General features: G+C 37.5%; 1 protein-coding gene across 1 annotated transcript in view; it reads right to left on the reverse strand.

Annotated features, from left to right (window-relative positions):
• LOC122797688 (squalene monooxygenase-like) overlaps positions 1-20081 on the reverse strand; it is a 1062766-nt gene that overhangs the window by 205319 nt on the left and 837366 nt on the right. Inside the window, exons 7-8 of the mRNA XM_044066224.1 lie at positions 12277-12419; positions 6282-6378 (exon numbers count right to left, since the gene is read on the reverse strand). Of these exons, the coding sequence (XP_043922159.1) occupies positions 6282-6378; positions 12277-12419 (240 nt within the window). The remainder of the gene's footprint in view (positions 1-6281; positions 6379-12276; positions 12420-20081) is intronic.

A 20081-nucleotide genomic window follows, 5' to 3' on the forward strand; every position in this document is an offset into this window, starting at 1 on the left:
TGATAACCTGACCAAATTCAAAATTTCCCTCAAACCTGATGACCCCACTGCATATGCAGAAATCTTTATCACCAAATTCTATACAAATATCTGCATAAATGCATCTGTCCCTGTCCAAAGGAAATGTAATGCAAAATTTAAGAATAAACCCATATGGTGGAACACAAATATAAACAGACTTTATAAGAAAGAGAAAAAAAGACTTACTGTATGCAAAAATAAACTTAACTCCCAAGATGCTAAAAACCCACTTATTAAACTAAACAGAGGAACCCCAGACCCTGATCAAATCAACCAAGACCAGATAACAGGTAAAAATAGCCTCCCAGGTGAAGGACATCTACAAAGCCTTCTTGAGATAGACCTCAGAAACAAATGTCTATCACTGTACACAACTGATAGTAAATAACATCACATACTCGGACCCAGATGACATAGCCAAACTACTAGCATAGTAATTTAATTCTAACTTTAACCCCCTCTCCTGCATTTCCTGATAACATACCAGCATTTACACTGCCCTCAAATTTCCCAAGAACAAGTCCTCAAGACACTATCCAAGGCCAAAAACACTACTTCCATGGAGATGGATAACATACCAGGCTACTGGTCAACCTGAAACAGGATTTGTAATGCCCCCCCTCAGAGACTATTTAATATTAGCCTCTAAACAGACCTTGTGCTCTTTGAATGGACAGCATTCACTTGCACAAAAATAAGGCATCAATTGACTCAGGTAATTAATTAGATTCATAAACCTGACCAATCTTAACTGTAATGCTATAGAAAGGATCATTATGGAACTAATAAATAACAGCATAGGCAACCAAGAAACTCTTGAACCAAGTCTGTTTGTGTTCATGAAGGACAGATCCTGCCTACTTAACCTGGCTGATTTCTTCAAGAAGGTTATGAAGGCTATGGCTTAAGGCAAATCAGTACACACTAAATATATAGACCTCGCCTAGATAATAGACACCATCCCATACTTGGGTATCATGGATAAACTCTCACAGCTAAATGAAAGTCCCTGTGTAACTTGTTGAGTATCAAACTGTCTCACAAATCGAATCCAGGAAATGAGGGTTTGCAGCTGTACTTTCCTCAGTCACTGTTGGTGTACCCCCAAGATTCAGTGTTTGGATACTCTTTTTAGCATTTACTTCTCAGAGGTCAAAGCAAATGTTAAAGGCTTATAGCTGAGCAAGTTTGTACATGACTGTAAACTTGGTGGCATCATAAATTCTGCAGAGGACACCAAGCTCCTCCAAGAGGGTGTTCCCTAAACACGTGGCTGGTGTCAAGACCATAAACTGAAACTAAATGTTAAGAAATGTATAATAGTATCCTTCAGCAAGCAATCTTGTTTATATCTATCACATTGACAACATTCCTCTGAAAGCTGATCGTATAGTCAGAGATCTGGGAACTTATATCGACAACAAACTGTCCTTTGACTACCACATATCCACTATTGCCTTTCTTCATTGCACAGCTTGTATTTAAAGGTATGGCTTCCAGGTCCAGAAATGTTATTGTTCCTTTGTACTCAGCTCTCATTATACCAATCATTGAATATAATGCCCTTTTCTGCATGTACCTGTCCAAACACTTGTCACAGCTGGAATGGCCACAAAGCCTTCTCTAGGCTAGGCTTCTAAAGATCCTCACAGATCAATAGCGCAGTAAGTACCTATCAACCTATAGGTCCATGGATGTTATTGTTCCTTTGTACTCAGCTCTCATTATATCAATCATTGAATATAATGCCCTTTTCTGCATGTACCTGTCCAAACACTTGTCACAGCTGGAATGGCCACAAAGCCTTCTCTAGGCTAGGCTTCTAAAGATCCTCACAGATCAATAGCACAGTAAGTACCTATCAACCTATGAACCTAAGTCAGCAGAGCAGGATATGAGTATAAAAGAAAAAGGGAATATTTGGGCAAATAAAGATATTTAGTGTATTATTGAAATGAGATAGAAATGATAGGGTGAATAATATTAAGTATGTTACAAGAGAGAAGATATAATAAAGCAACCAGAAGTGCTGAACACTTTCAGGATAAAAATGGTTATGGTGTTCTTGGGCAAAGCCCCTGCATAGAGGTATGTAGGAGGCAAAGCAGCCCTACCAAGAAATAACTTTTGAAAATTCCTTTCAAGCCATTTCATAAGCAGGTTTAGCACTATCATGTTTGGAATTCTGTATTTTGGAACTACCATGTTTGGAATTCTGTGCTTTGGAAATGCCATATTTGGAATTCTGTACTTTGGAACTGTATACCTGTCGGTAATATATGTGACCTCTACCACTGACATGGTTAGGACTTTGGAGTACATGATTATGGGAAGGATGAGATGGATGGTTCAGCCATGTTGGCAGACAACTTATGGTTGTGAACATACTATGCTTGTTTTACCAGCAGAGGACAAAGTAGCAGCTGCAGTCATGGGCTGGTGCCACAGACCTCCAGAATTATGCACTGCTTCTGCAATAGTTTTTATGCTATTACTGTGTTCTGTCAATCCTGACCTTCAGCAGCTTGTGAAAAGTCAATCATTTTATCAGTTTGCCTCAGAATTTTAGGTTTAGTGGTATTACTTTTATGCCATTTATACATGTTAGCTGGCCATCATTGACTTGCATGATTGTTCTGAGTTACTGCAATGTACTTATTTAGTTATCTGTGAATTACTAACATTAGCCATTACATTTTTGTAATTCTTGTGCTTCATTATAAAGGCAAATTGCATAGATTTTTTTATACTTTTCTAAATAGTTGAATTTGTAGTATTTTATTTATTGTTTATGCTTGTTTAATGGAATGTTCAGGCTTTGTGCATTGCTCAGCTAAAACACTATACTAAATAATTGGTCACTGATTGATTGACAGTGTTTTGTAACAATGGAGACACAACATTGCACTGATATGAATATTTACACTTGAGCATGGCCTAAGTGACTACTGCTGATTAACTCTCCCTTCCCCCACTCCCTCCTCTTTTTCTTATAGCATATATTTTTGTACAGGATCTACAAATAGTTATAAGCATATAGCCTGTAGAAACATTTTAGAAAAAAAGGAGTCATGTATCACACTTGTGATATTAATGACATTACAACACTACAACTACTTATAATGTATATTTCTTGAAACAGTACACTTGTTAGCAGAGAGTAATATTGTATAGAAAATATGTAAGCAAAATGTTTTATTAATGAGTGCAGTTGCTGAAAGACAGTCATATGGTATAATAGCTGATGGTGTATTGGAGGCAATGACAATGTTGTTTCATGTTTCTCTGCCATATTTTTCAATACTGACAGTGGACTAGAAGTAAATACTTGCTTGATCTTTAGGAATTACCTTGCAATAAGCATATAAACTAATTAGAATGGTTGTGAAAGCATGTTATCTAGTACGACATTTGCAGATCCAATTTGCTCCCAGTCCCTTTTTAATGTTTTTTTTAAATGGGCTTTAGATATAACACAGTATAATTTTGAAGGAAGGTTTTTCTGCACTTTTAAAATTACATGTACATGGAAGCTATTCTTATTTTAGATGTCTGTACAAAGGCCAGAGATATGATACATGTTGTGAGACAGTATAGCCACATGATGATATCTTCAGTATAGACTGCATACATACTGCATACTGCATGCAGTTACAGCATCTCACATCTACAGTGTTGCATATATGTTGGGCAATAAAGACACCTATCAACAGAATGTAAGCATACAGCATGCAGCACATTGTTGCACAAGTGCACCCTAGCATTTTGGTGCCACACATTTCACTATTATGTTGCTTTGGCATCTGGATCTGTTTCAGTTCAACTGTGTTACATGCAAGCATTCACCAGCTGCTGACTGCATTATGTTCATGATACATGGCAAGTAGCATCCAGACAGCACAACACTGTGGCATTATATGTACATCTTCCAGTATGTAGGCATCCCATCTTCCAACTGGTGTTCATGACATCACCAGAATATGGCCTTGTGCAAGTGTGTTATCTCTGCTGTCTCCACAACTTGACCATTCATACTAGCCTTGATTGTTTGCACACTAAAGAGTGGTTTATACAGGAACATTGTCATTGTTGACATAGTTGTGGTTCACTTAGCAACACAGACTTAATGATCATGTGCAGGGGCACAAATTAAAAAAAAATCATATAGCAATCCATTGTAGCTGTAGGTGGACAAGCTTACATTATTAGTTTATTTTCATGATCATACCTGTGTCAGTATCCACTATTTTTGGTCCAGTGGTCTGATCAATGGCAGCACATCTTCACCCATCTCTTGTTGTGTGTCTGTTTCACTGTTGTGTGTTACAATGTCATACATACATATCTGTTTTCCTATGAATATTTGCTGAGTCACCGTGCCTCTTATCTGCAGAGGAAATGTGTGTTTCTGCACTGCTACTCACCATCTGTCACCTAATGGCTATTCATCAAAGTGCTTATGCTGGTCATCTTCTGGGACTGACTTTCTTTTGTTCATAGCACTTCAGATGTAGCTACAAGATTTACATATGGGAATGCTATAAAGAATGTAACATACTACAGTTATTTAGTGAAGTTTTTTTTAGTATGATGCAGAGTACCTTCAGATTCATCCACGCATCAGAACTGCATCTTTAGATAGGAAAGCTCATACCACCATCATGAATAGCGAATAGCAGGAAAGGTCCTGGAATCTGTGTGCATCATTTATGCTACTGACACATATGGCACATATGATGATAATTCTATTAGCATGGTCACAAACCATGGAGTTTTAACAGAATGATAACTCAGTTGGTGCAAATGCACAATGGCTTCTGGAATATTTGGTGAATAAAATGCTATATGCATGCTGCTTATTGCTCAAAGTGAACAATTTGGTGATACCTATGTATTACAGGAGTATGCGACATTTAGTTTTCTTGCATTTTATAAAATTGTTTTGCCTGAGATGTCAAACTCAGCAGGAATTGTGCCAGAATCTTTTTGAGACAAGACAAAAACATTCCTGCTCTGTCACTAGAAGGCTGTTGGAATGTCAAAGTAGCAAATATAAATATATAGTCATCAGAACCATAGCTAGCCCATCTAGTGCCTTGTGCCGATCCCTAAACTAATGTTCCCCTTAACTCAAAGTTGAGCAAGGGAAAAAAAAAGCAAAGCGTTTCTTTGCCCCTGCAACTGTAGCTATAACAAGCAGATTGCTACAATTTTAGCCACATGCTCAGTTCTCCTTTAGCTAACTGCTAAAGGGCTTCTCCCAAGCTGTGAATGCAGTATTGGCATTCATTTATGAGGCTTAGATATCTTTGTGACTTCATGAATCAATGTTAATACTACTGCACTCACACACCATTGTTACTTGCTAATCCTGCCCCATGATAGCTTGTTCCCATGGTAGCTAAACCTTTCACTCTACTCTAATTATAACTCTGGTAGTCCAGACCATAGTATGCAGCTCTTCGGGCTTCTGCATTAGAGAATACTGGATGTTGGTGAGGAGCACAAATATGGCAACATTCATTCTGATGCAGTCATGGATTTCTCTACTTCATAATATCATACACACAGACCAAAATTACATCAGCAGTGTAATGCTCCATGGGCTCTATGTACATCTAAATATATGTCTTGTTCCCAACAGGGATATCATGCCTGCCATGATAACTGCAGCCACATCCTTCTTCATCTGTTCTAAACTGCCACATGTATGCTGTTCACACAGTGCTGTAGCAGAGAAACATGAACATTTCTAACTGGTTGTTCTTGCTTTTATGCACAAATCATCTGGCTTCCAGTCCCCTTATCAGACAGACTGTATATCTTTTTGAGTAGTTTTATATCACTTTATGTCACTGCAGATATTGGCATCTTTCTGTCGCAAGTCCTGTTCAATGGCTCCATGGCTGTCTTTGAATCTAGCTTCCTCTTGTTTCTTTTCTCTGATATGACCTTTGAAATAAATATTTTGTTGAAACATATTGGTTATTGCTATATGCTACTTGTCAATGAGATCTCAGTACTACATTTGCCTTTTGCTGATGTCACTTTATCCTTTGATAACTGACTTGTGGTAAAAAGATGCAGCTTTTCCTTATGTCACATTAATATTAAAGGCATAAGGTTAATGGAAAGTGATTCACTTCTGGGATGCAGTTCATGTGCTTAATTAATCTTTTAAAACATTTTGACAGGCAGCTTCATGCAAGTACATATTTATTATTCTCAGTAAAAGGTTCCATGAAATTATAACAGCTTACCATCTGAGGCAGTAAAAAGTCTATGCAGTACTTCAGCAAGAGTATTCACCACAAAGGAGCATGACTTCTTCCTTAACCAGTAGAATTTCTGTTTGGCCTAAGGGAGAAATTAGACATAATTTTGGTTGTAACACACTCGCTGTTATAAAGCAAAGTTTGAATGCTAATATATATATATATATATATATATATATATATATATATATATATATATATATATATATATATAAAACATACTATTTTGTTTTCAGTTGAATTTAATTAGTCCTCTTAGTTTCCTGTTTAATTTAATTAGTAAGCTCCTGTCATTATGAGAGATGGTGAAGGTAGAATGCAGCTCAATGCAAGGCACATGCAGGTCTGAGGCATATATTCAGAGAGGTCCATAATGTCTCTCTTCAGTTAGTCTGGAGAGGGATTCTCAGGATTTTTATGCCCTTATGGACTATGATAGAATCATACTGGTACCTGTGGTGCAAAGACTTAAGTGCATGTGTAACTCGGAAGATATTGGCTCCAGATAAACAACTAACCATAATCTTCTCCTTGTCCAGTCTGGTGAGGTGCATCTGTTTGTCATACAATGGAGTCCCCTGTGACAAGAGTCCTGGGTAAAGTGTTTGCTTGCCTTATGGGCTTTGTTTTCGGGGGTCCATTGTGTTTAGGCTTATGTGCAGTGTTTGTTGTTGTTTTTAGTGTTTGCTTTAGAGTTTGGTGAGATAGGAATTGCCATTTGCAGGCTTAGGAGGTATTTGAGGTTTGGAAAGATTGCTTTTTAGTGCCATAACATAAGATAGTCTGTGTGTATGGTGGACACATTGAACGGTGTATGCAGTGTGTGTGCTCGTCACAACTTGTGGATGTACTTTGTGTTTCTGTTCTTGACAATCTTGTTTATAAGCAAGATTGTTGGCTCCAAGAAGGTTGTATATGTACAACTGTTGCATACTGTACTGGTTTCTTTAAGGATTAAAAGTTTGTCTATGAACATGAGACAATTGCTACATTGTCTCAGAATGTCCATATCTACCAAGCTGGCTATGGAGACATTTGGAAATTGCATATTCATGTTGTCTGGACCTATGCTATAAGGGTTTGAGGACTAAGTTTTACAAAGATCTCTTAGGGTGGTCTCTAGGGTTAGGGACTAGAGTTGAATAGTGCTTGGATATGGTGTAAGATAGTGCTAAGATATTGTACTAGTGCTACCTTATGTGCAAGCTAGCTGCTCTGAGCTTAACTCCATCCATTGCTTTACTAAATTGCAGGTTGCAGTCCTAGAACTAGTTTTATAAGTAAACTTACCTGTTCATGTACTTGTGTCTGTACAGGATACTGCCGACAGCTGCTGTGCTCTGCCTAAACCTGTTTAATTTATAGAAGCAGAATGAAAGTGAACTATACGTCCAGAGCCCTCTAGACAATAAAATGACAATGCATTGAGCCCTCTGGATAGCTTTCCATCTCAGAAAAAAACAGGTAACCACCTTTTGCACCAAGATGGGTGACCTTAACCCTCTTAATTTAAAAATACAGCAAAAAAGGACCCTTACATGCAATGGAACAACAAACAGCTTATTCTCTAGCTAAATCACTCTCCTACAAGGTGATTACTAGACTAAAACAGTTCCAGTACCAAACAGTAAAGGGAAAAGGTGATGTGCAGAAAAAAATTGCACTTCAAATGATCAGAAAATTGCAAAATACAAGCAGCAATCACTTAAACAGTTAAAATGAGTGCAATTACACAGTCTGAGAACTTATCTTTGCCTGTATGGCTCTAAATTTAATGAAAACAATTCTTGAAGCACAGACAAGTAACCAAGGTTTGCTGAGCTCTGTGGAAATGCACACAGAGACAAGAAAACATGCCTAACTCATTTCCAGCTGAGTTTTCCTTTTTTGCATACCCAGGTAACAAGCAGATTGTGCTGATTTATCTGGTCATTTACATTGTACAAGGCACAGAGAAATAAATAGCGGGATCATAAGTGAAAGACCTGCACTGGATGAGTTTTTAGTAGAATCTAGAATAGAAGCTGCTGTTAAAGAAAGGATAAATAGTAGAGTATATAACACAATGTGTGATAACAATGGGAATCAATCAGAGGAGGTTAGAAAGGATTGGGAAGAGAGACTGGATGAGCATCTCACAAAGATGCAAAAGGGAGGACATATGTATGACTTCCAAATATGCAACAGAGTCTAGAAGATTTAGGATCTTTGCTTGCAAGTGTTTGCTTAGGTATTTTTAGAACCTGAGTAGACTCCAAAAATTTTTCCTCAAGTTGATTGCAAATGTTGCAGGTGTGATGAGGAAGAAACAGGTAACTGGGAACATATTTTTGGGAGTATAATCAGATGGCAGACTTTATAAATTCCTTGCAGACAACTCTATCAGAAATACTGGGTGAGCAAATTGGTGTGACTAAGGAAATGATTTTTTGAGCTGGGATACAAAATCAGAATTGCCTAGACATAATAAGGCCTTGCTGATTTTAATTCTGGCGACTGCCAAAAAAGCAATTAGTAGAAAATGGAAATCAAAGTCTAAACCAATTGCACTAGATGTAGTGAATACTGTAAGACAGATAGAACCGCTGGAAGTGGGAGCTTGAGAAAAGGGTAGGAGCAGATTACATAGAAATAATGGGACTTGTGGGAACAATACTCATAGAATAATGTTTAGGAGGAGGAATGAGGTTTAAGGAAAGCCTGGAATTGAATGAGCTATGTAATATTTGGGTCTATATTAAATCACTGAATGCTTAAAAAAGTGAATGATGTTTAATCGACCCTATGTAAGCGAAAGCTTACAATGTCGAAGTGTCAGAATAGTGATGTTTTTCCAAGGGAAATAAATCGCTGTTCCAAAAAAAAAAAAGGCATTCACCTTACAAATTACAAACATTACATTAAGTGGGGGACTTCATCCCCCACCCCCTCTACTCCGAGACCACACTACAGTGCAGAAAACACCAAAGTATCCCAGGGAAAGAATTTGTTTATCAGCCGCTTTGACATTTTGCATTTTCAGCCTTTTCAGTTCGACTAAGACGCATTCGACAGAATGTGTCTTTGGTCTTCTAATATAGACCCTAATATTTGACTAACAGTGACTGGAAAGCTTCTAATTGATGCATAATGTTTGCATTGAAAATATGTCAGTTTTGTTTGTTTTCAGTTATGTAAATGTATGATTGCCTATGTCATAAGTGACAATTTAATAAAGAAGTTTCTTATTAAAAAAGTTTTAGAATTTAAATCACTACATAATCTTTCATATCTAAGACTGATTAGGTAAAAATTTTAAATGTGGAGTGGCAAGGATGAGAAGAAAGGTTTTATAACTATATTTTATTGATTTCTCTTTTCTCCTTTATGTCATCCTGACAGCTGTTGAGTGCCTCACATCAATTCGTGGGTTTACCAGCTATACTAATCTAGCCTGGACTTATTACTGATTTTCCAGCCTAGGCCAGAGTGGAACCTAAGAGTATCTTGGGTAAACATGTTGTCCACCTTTCAGTCTGTGTTCTTTCTATCTTATCACTTACCCCAGTTATAACCTGACATATGCCCTTTCAGTCCTTGGGTCATGCCAGTGGCATATTGTGCTGAACTGCTGCACACTTCTGTATGGAGCTGATGTTGGGGTACTGCCCTAGCCCTCAATTGAGGCACATCACAATTGACTTCCCAGCCTCTGCCAGGAAGCTCCGATGCTTTATGTGCCCTTATGCATGTCACCCTCCTCTCCAGGATGGGCACACCAGTCCTCCCTATTGTTCCGTTAGTTATCTGAGCTGCTAATTGAATCTGATTTGACCGGGCTATAGTCAGGGTTTTATCCTTCTATGCCACTGGGGCAGGGCTTTATAAACATATGATGAAATAACATTAGACTACATTAGTTGTTCAGATGTTAGAAACCAAAGGGGGATTGTAATGAAGTACGATCCTCAAGCTGCATCCTTATACAACTTTTAAAAATAGAAATTAGGACATCACGGTGGTAGGAATTGAAGAAGTGAAGTGCAGGTCTGTCATTTTTGCCTTGATAGTGCTGGTTATAGCATGTTTACCAATTTTCAGCTTGTCTTCTACAAGTAGCCCAGGTCAGTGTATATTTCAATAGCAACTAGACTGCATTGTATAAAATACTCTGGACTAGGATTCATTCATTCATTGGTATTGCTTTTTGAGATATTAAATTATAACTCAGAATCTTTCAGCTTCTTCAGGAGAACACCATACAGAAAATGATATGGCAACAGTGCCCTAATAACATCATCATAGAAATAATTGGTGATCATAGTAAATTTTTTCTTTATAAATCCATGTTGATGGGAATCAGTGATTTTTAAATCTGCCAAATTACTGTCAAAGAGGTCTGGGGTAGGGGATCTCAATAAGCTTATGTTACTCAAGAGGCTGATGAGATGATGATTTTCTATCAAGTCATTCCAATATTTACCCTTATAAAAGCATTGACTATGCTGTCTTCCATATAGAAGGGACTTTCCTGTGGCTAACAAATTATGTAAAAATTATAATAATTATCTTATCTACTAATTTAAAAGCAAGATGTCTTATGTCCTCATCTGATATACCATCTGAACCATCAGGCTTAGTATCAGCCAGGAAGATGACCTACCTTTTTACATGTTGAAATAAACAATTCTTCCAGATATGTTTCTTAAGACTACCAAAAGTATAACATGGCACATCCTTCACAAAACTGAAATATGTCAACCTTTTCACTCCAGAGAGGTGCCTGCAGTTGCAAAAATAGCAGTTTTGCATTCTGGAAAGTCACTGCTCCATAGCTACTAAATTTATTCACTCACAATATTTTTTTTCTGTTCCTCAATTACCTTTTTTTCTTATTTACTGGTTCTGGTTTAGTTTTATTATTTTTAATGTTTTCTTGTTTACTTGTTAAATCCAGGGAAATTTATGTTTCTTTCATATTATCATTCTACAAAAATTCAGATACCATGTCACTGGTGGGGGTAAGGTGGACAGAATTGAAATGTTTTTAGTTTCAACTATAGAACATTTCCTGATGCTATTCAAGAAGAATTTCAACATGCTGTTATAAAATTGCATTTCGCTATGTTTTGTGGTCTGGCCATGAAAACATACATCTCATCTGTACAGATTTTTTGCAGAATGTCTAGATTTCTGCCTCATATTTTCGGTATGTTCCCCCTAATATCTGTCCCTTTCTGTCAAATACCCGAGGATTGGAGTCATGAAATAATGACAGACATTTGAGTTTAAGACTCCACATCATTTGGAAAATCCATGCGAATGCAAAACCTATTATTCTATCAACTTTCTAAGTTTGTAAGAGCAATATTTAAAATCTGTCCCTATTTGTTCCCCCATCATTTTAGGCTTTGTCCTGATTATTTGCTCTAAGACGTTGCGAGGTATGCATGAAAACACAAAATAAGTTCAAGAACAATAGGTGCCCCATCGTGTCATCAAGCTCTCTGATGGATGGATGTCATAAATATTAGTACTATATTCACTTAAAAGGCCCCTCTAAAGTATATGTAACAAACATGTTTCTATAAAACTTGCATGTAAGAGACTTCTATTAATGCACTTGTAGCACTGTCATTTCAGATGCAATATAGTTCTAGGATTATCCCTGTTGTATTGCTGCCATGTTTATTATCAGAGAAATGCCTGATACATTATCTGTTTCTGAGGCATCATACAGAATAATTTTTACTAGCCCATCCATGTTAAGACAAGTATTAAGACTGATGTTCCACAATGCCATTGCTGTTTTCTCTGATGATACAAACTACTGGAATGACTTTATGGTACCCATGGTGCAGAGGTCACTCTAACCCATTTCGGAACATTGATCTCAAAAGAAAAAAAATACAGGTTTTGATAAAAGACCAGTCAACAAGCTATAGCAGATGCAGAAGGTAAAAGTACAAGCATTTGATAAATACACAAAAAGCCTGCATACCTGAAAGATTTTTTCATTATCATATAGATCAGGAATGTCTTGCAATAATTCTCTCCATATTTTGATGTCATTTAGAATTACACTCATTCCTCCTCCTGTAAAAGGATGTCGGATATTGTATGCTTCACCCAAAATAAGGACACCTACAGGAGTTAAAAAAGGTAAAGTACAGCATATTTAGCATATTGTTACAAATCAACACAGCAGCATAAGAAAAGAGTGTAAGAGTAGATCTTATATTTGCGCTGTTAACTGATGTATCTAAATTAAGCAGTGCATTTTTATGAAATTTCACACTAACAGTAAAATAAAATATAATCAGCCAAATAATACTCATATGTGATTATGGTAGAACAGCTGCCTATTATTCAAAGACACTAAACACCCTCTGCTTGTAATGGGCTTTAATAAATGCAGATTAGTTATATATAGAAGATTTTACCTAGCATTTTCATTCATAATTAAACTAAACAGCCATAAATATGTCTTAAGTATGATTACCTGTAGATAATCTACAAAATGGAATCAGGGCTGTATTGTCAGTATCAATAGCTCAACATACCAAAAGCTTGGCTTTGGTGCTGCAAGATTGGAAGGCTGTGGGTTCTGTTCCCACACCAGAAACTTGGATTGCATTTTCCATTACTGACATTGCAGTGTAGCATAATAGGGTGCTAAACTCCCGAGTGTGCTGTGCTGTCTTGGATGAGAGATTAAAAGTTAGCCCCATCTGCTTAACTTGGTGGTAGCTCAGATGGATGCAAAAATTCCTGCAATACTTACTGAAAAGTGTAGAGGAATCTCCTTGTATGTTGGTCAGATTTCCCTTAGTCAGTATAAATATCAACTTGGGCATCAACAGGAAAGAGATATCAGCCTAATAAGGTTAACCTGATCAAAAAAGGATGAAGCGATTTTTATCACTTCGTATATAAACAAACAGTAGCTGTTGAGATCACTGGCATAACAACTTTAACCCGTATAATTAATTATTACTGTTCTCTATCTACTGAAATATTTTACTTTCTAAGCAAGACCCACTTCATATCATGTTGTGGATTCTTAAAAGAATCAACACCTTGCCAAGAAAATAATTAGTAAGCCCTGACTTTGAGACTTATACCTTTACTCTACCATGTTCCTATGCTGGATATATTCTTTAGTCCAAACTAAATCTTTTGGACTCGGACCAGTATCTTCCAGATACAAGCACAATTTCTTCTGGTATTCTAAGGAATTGACCTAGGTAACCTTTAAACACCCTCCTACATCATGAAGCTTGTAGGTAGTTTCTGATCCTCTAATTACCTATGCAACAATCATACCTGTCCAAATTTCCACAGCCTCTCTCTATTACCTATTGTGCCCAGGTGCACTCTTCAGAGCATATGTTTCACTTGGGTGTCATGCATTGCCAGCATCTTGTTTTTGTTTTCTTTCTCTCCTTATATAATCTTTTAAGTGGGAGATACCATCTATTCAATGCTCTTAACATTGGCTTTCCCATCACATACATTTTCTGCATTGCTGATGATATTTTGAGGACTTTTTGCCATTCAGTTTCCCCAATATGCTATCCCCCTTCCTTTTCACATCCTTTCTTATCTCTTTCTTTGTGGCTTCTTCCAGTTTCCCTTTCAGATCTTCTTAAATAAGTTTACTTTTACCTTTCCACAGTTTTCCACTTCCCCCACGTGGATCTCTTTTCCCTTCTCCCTTTTGTTTTTATTTTCCTTTTCTTTTCTTGTCCTGGGTTTCTGCTTTATCCCTCTTCTCCAGCCATTTTTTTTTTCATTCTAATGTATGTCAACCATTCATTTTGTGTTAGTCCACATTCTTATATTAATTTCTGGTGGGTGTTGAATAATGTTTGTCTTCCTACCCCTTCCTTCAGTAACTCCTGCTCTTCTCCTATCCCCTTTCCTTCCATTAGTCTACTCAGTCCTTTTCTACGAAAGTGTCCAATCCTCCTTCCTCTCACATGTCTTTTGCTTTCCCTTGTCCACATGTCATATTGCCTCATCTCTTTAATGCCTCTTCATACATTGTTCTTCTTCTGCGAGTTACTGGTATTTTTCTTGTTTATGTTTTATATTTTTGCCACATTCCTATCTGCCCTCTCTGCTCTTGCCTTCTGGTCTCCCCTCAATCTCCATTCTCCTAAGTAAGTTATATGTTAAGGCCTGTATGGGTTTGTACGGGAATCATCAGTTTCCCTTTTTCCTACTCAGCTTGTTTCCTTCATTTATTTGTTTTAGATACTTCTACCTTTCCCTTTCTCTATCCACCCCAAATCATTCTGTAATTTTAGTAATGCGGTCTCTACTGGGTCCAATGACAAGTTTCTTAGTACATGTGCTATAATTGGGAAAATGGTCATTCAAATTACATTGATTCCACTGAGTTTTATGTAAGTTTTATATTTATCCATATCCAGTACCCTCTATATTTTCTCTTTCCTCTTCTACTAATTCATTTATGTTGTATTATTTAATGTGTGTTCAACATATTTTCTCATATATTTGGGGTATTTCCCTTCTGAATGCCTCCCACTCCTCCATTTATATTGCCTCTCTTATCCTGACCACTGTTGTCTTGCTTTGATTGCAACTAAGCCTCGAGGACATTTCAAACTTTGCAAAAACTGACATTATTTCCTCCTTGACCATCTCAGCATTCTCCGACATTAGTGCGTAGTCGTCTCTGTTCATTAGTTAACCTGACTGCACTCCTGTTCTTGTCTCCAGTTGTGCTATTGTTTTTTCATTTCAATTAACAGTTCATATTTGAGTAGAGAAGAGCCCTGTGGAGAGAGGCACCACTACCAAGTCCATATTCTGACATTTACTGTCCTGCAAACTCCTTCATTTACTATATCTCTATTTTTGGTGTATTATAAATTGCCCTAATCAGGCCTTTAAATTTCCCCATTGGTCATTTTTTCTAGTATCTCCCAGAATAAATCCTGCTTGATTGTGTCAAAGACCTTTTGTACATCAGAAATGATCATCAATGCGTGTGCTCCTCCATTTTGCTTTTCTCTGTCCATTAACTTCATTAGGGCCCACCAATTCATTTAAACCCATCTTCCTTTCACAAAACCGTTCTTTCCCTCCACTATAATTCTCTGCAGAATCTCATCCAGTCTTCTTGCTCACACTTTTGTCATCGCCATGATATCTGTGTTATCCCCTACTTAATATTTGACAGTTTTTTTAATTTTTTAGACACTATATATATATATATATATATATATATATATATATATATATATATATATATATATATATATAGATATTCATTAATATTTCATATATACAGACAGTTTTAACTTGACAGTGTTTTATCTGGATAGGAATATGTATGTATTTCATTGTTTGAATTAAATGAATATCATGTTTTAGTTTTTTGTCTATATAGCTTTAAGATGATTCACTTGATTATTATTGGAGGCTGAGTAATTAATTTGTGTATAAATTATGTATGTTAATGGCTCCTATCAACTCTGATGATGCTATGTGTGGATGGTGAAAGTGTTAAGTTCGTGGAGCTATATTAAATTTACTGGAGAGTGTTTGGCTCGTGTTTTTCAACTTTGTGTATTTTTACTAGTTATTTACCCATTGGGTGATTTCGTTTTGTGTTCCACACTTTTTTCATCACCATGATACCTGTGTTTATTAAGGAGATTGGTCTATAATCCCCCGCTTCCAACCACCCCCCTTTATGATCAGGCCTATATTAGAGCACCAAACGCTTAAAAAAGCAAAAGTGATAATCGACCCTATGTAAGCAAAAGCTTACAATTTCGAACTGTCAGAACAGTGATTTTTTTTTTCCCCTAGGGAAAAAAATTGCTGTTCCGACAACAACAACAAAAAAAATAAAACACTTTATACATTACATTAATTGGGGAGCTTCGCCCCCCCCCCGGCACACACACCCTACTTAAATATACCAATTCCAAGACTGCACTACAGTGCCGAAAATGGTAAAGTAATGAAGCGTCCAAACAAATTCTTTCCCAGAGAAAGAATTCGCTTAAAAGCCGCTTCAATCTTTTGCCGTTTCCGTCTTTTGAGTTCGACCAAGATGCATTCGAAAGAATGCCTCTTCGGTCTTCTAACAGGGAATCTTTATGATCAATACCACTCTGTCTCTTTTCATTTTGTCTGTTTGCCCTGTTTCACTTATCCTTTTGTACTTGTCCTTCACACTTGTCTGTATTACCTGTCTATCCACGTTGTAGAACTCTATGAGGTAACTGTCTGTGCCCCTTACTTTTTAGTCTTTCATTGCCATCACTGCCTCTTTGAGCTCCTTCATCATGGTATTTGCAGTTTCTTCATCTACAGTCCTTGTACTTGGTACCCCTCTCCTATCCTCTGTTTGTGATCTTGCAATGGACTTCCTTTTCCTTCTCTTGTTCCTGGTATATTTGTTCACAGCATTCCTGCAAAGACTTCTCTAAACCTGCTTACTATTCTTATCATCTTTGTCTGATACAGCAATGTTCTGTGAACTCTCCCTCTTCTCTCCAAATACTTGGTACTTCACTATCACCTTTTCCTTTTTTGTGCTTCCTTGCTAGATTTTTTTCCCTTGTTCCTCCCCAGGTACCCATCAATAGCTCTTCCAGTACCATTGTCTTCTAATACCATTGCTACCTTTCCTTCTAGTTCAGTTTTATATTATTTTTCTATATTTCTCTTTTTTCCTGCTCAGTTCTCCTTCCAGTTTTATCTCTTCTTCATCTTGCCTCATTTATCACCCATTGTCTCTTATAATTTTCAGTCTGGACTGCTGCTGCCCTGTTTTGTCTTGTCTATAGTGTTCTCATCCACTGTCTCCTCTACCAGTTTTTGTAACTGTTGCTTCCTTTCACGATCTTTCCACTTGTAGCTCATCCATCTTCAACCCAAACCATTTTTGGTCTTATTGTCATTGCTACTACTGCATGGTCTGATATATATTTCTCCTGTATTTCTATCTCCTATACCATTTTAGAAGTTCGTCTTTACCTAGTATCCTGTCCAGACTACTCATCTGAATTCAGCAGTTTCTGATAAATGTATGCTCCCCATATATCCTTCCTCTCTCCTTTCATGTTCTTTTCAACTTTATAATGTACCCCTTTAACTAAAGAGTCCATCTTTTTGTGGGATCTAGTGTGACATTGAAGCTGTCTCTAGTGTTTTCTTCTCCATCCCTTTTTATCTGATTCCATTCTTCAAAGAAGCTGCAGTAAAAGTCCTCCATATCCTTGTTTGTGGCATACATACATGTTCCCTATTGCCCACTTCCTTCTATTTATTCTTCTCCTTTGTCAGATGAGCCATCTCCTCTCCCAACCTTCCTGTACCTTTTCAGTCAATACATGCAATCCCTTTCTAAAATGGGTGGCCACTGTCTTCTTGTTACTCCCTGCTTTATTGTCTGTTTCTCCCGTAGAGTACTGTGGGATCATGGGCTTCCCTTCCTCTTTTGCCATTAATTTGGCCTCCTGGAACAGTAAAACATCTCCTTGCATATTACTCATCCTGCTATTTTTCCCTTTTGAGCAGGTGCAGAGAGTCAACTCAAATTTTCTGCTTTCTGACTGGGTTCATTCTCATCTGTTGTCTTTGGCTCTATGACCCTTACTGCTACCTTTGAACTGCTTTTTTCTTCTGGATTTTCCTATTGAGCTGGACATTCTATATTTTGGCCTTCCCCTGTGTTTGACCCCCTGTGCCCCCAAAGAGTCAGTTTTGCTACACTTCAACCTGTGATTTGAGTGCCTCCTGACTTGGGTAATTCACCTTGTCCTATTTTCCCAGTTCTGTTTTGCTGCTTTCTTTCTTGCTCTCACGTGTCCTTGATTGCTTACCATCTGTTATTTGCTCCTGCTTATCTCTTCCCTTTTCCATAGTAACAACTTGTTTTCTTCATATTTGATCTTTCTTTTGTGACACTTTCATGGATTTCATTTCAGTGTTGTAATACACTGCAGATGAAGTTGAATGATGTTTCCATAATTATTTCTTTCTTTGCTTACTCGTTTTTCATTCAGGTACAGCAGCCCTTTTGCTCACTTCTTCAATCTGAAAATTTAATCTTATATGAAAATATAAACATTATAAAATATGGTGTATCTTAACAGCAATAAGGCTATTTGTGTCCCTTCTCTTTATCCATTACCTTTCTGTTATTGTAGGAGCAGAGTGCATTAAAATATATTTCTTACCTTAGATTAATGCCTCATATTCATAGATCCTATTGTCATTTTCAATCTCATTTATCCCTTTTGTCCTGTCACCTCCATGACTTTAGTCTCTCAGTTCTTTTGATATGCAGTCATGACTGAATGCCTGCACATGACAGAATTTACTGAGTACATCCACTCATTTTTCTATTGCACTCTGCTTTATTCTCTCATCCCTCGCTTTATGAACAGGTGGTCCATTTCTTGATGGCTTTCCTCCTCTTTTCCTCTAACTTTGGTCTGATTTTCCTGCCCCTGTTTCATTTTGCTTTTCTTCCCCCTCCTTTGACCAGTCCAGATACTCAGGCCCTCTGGTATTTACCACTGGGTATCTAAACCACATGAGGCTTGCATTCCTAGGTTTATAGATCCATAGGTAAATACCGGGCTATCAGCCTGCAGACTACTACAAGCCTAGCCAAGAACTAAAGGTCAGAGTCAGACCCTGCACTTTGTATCTTTGAAGCAAAGACCATAACCATTATACCAACCCCACCCCCTATTCACGACTTTTGGTTTACCAAAATCAGCACTCTCTGTTGCAGTTGCAGTGTCTCTTCTTTGATAGCATGGTCTTCTTCTGCTTCTTTTATCTTTAGCCCCGCTTCTGTTTTGATTGCTGCTGGGCTTACCTCTTCTGCTGAATTTCTGCTTTGACCAAATTATTGTTCTTCTTCCTGCATATTTTTGTGCACTTCCCTCATATTTCCTCTGTTTTAGTGTTCTTTCCTCCATTTTTATATTCTGCTATGCCAAGGATCTTGTCCACCTGACATCTTGTTGACATCACTCTGTGTGCCTTTGTTTACTTCCCCTTCCCTTCGTTTTTCCACAGGTGCATCTACATCAGATGTTCTCTATGACTGCTGTAATACTACCTACTGTCTGTCCCTTTGCCAGTCCATTTCTGGTGGGATATTTCATAGGTTCATAGGTATATACTATGCTAACAACCAATGGCTTTTAAAAGCCTAGTCATATAACCAAAATGTATCCCACAATTTATTGTGCCATAGAGGTTATTCTAAAAGGGGTATGTTAGCTAGGGCATGATTTAGTGGTTGCCTCTGACCATCAGAGACATAGGCCAGACCGGGGGTAAGTTTTGATTTCCCATCCACTGATCCAGGTTATGTTTTAATAGAGTTAGGAAAGGACTTTGTTTCACATGAATGGGAAATCATTTCCAGAGAAGATACATACCTGTCCCTCCACCATGTCCTGTTTGTGTTGTAAGTCTTTAGATCTTGTAGTTCTGATGCTGTTCATTCTGTGGATATGCAAAAAGTCTGTTAAAGTGTAATCCAAGGATGCCTTGTCTGCCAGGCACAGATCACCTCTCAGTAAGAAAAACAGGAAACAGAGCATAGAGGTAGGGCTTTGAAGAGATCTGTACAGGACAGTGTGTTTACACCCTGTGTTCTTTTTGTGAAGAACTGCTGTGGATGTTTCAGTTGTTGCATGTGCCTGGTCAGGTGCATTTCATAGGGGGAGTTATACTCAGTGATGGATCTGATGAGGGCTGAATACAATAACACATTGACCTCACTGGACCTAGATG

This window comes from Protopterus annectens, chromosome 3.part1, assembly GCF_019279795.1.
Source record: "Protopterus annectens isolate FY-2018-M chromosome 3.part1, PAN1.0, whole genome shotgun sequence".
Lineage (NCBI taxonomy): Eukaryota > Metazoa > Chordata > Ceratodontiformes > Protopteridae > Protopterus > Protopterus annectens.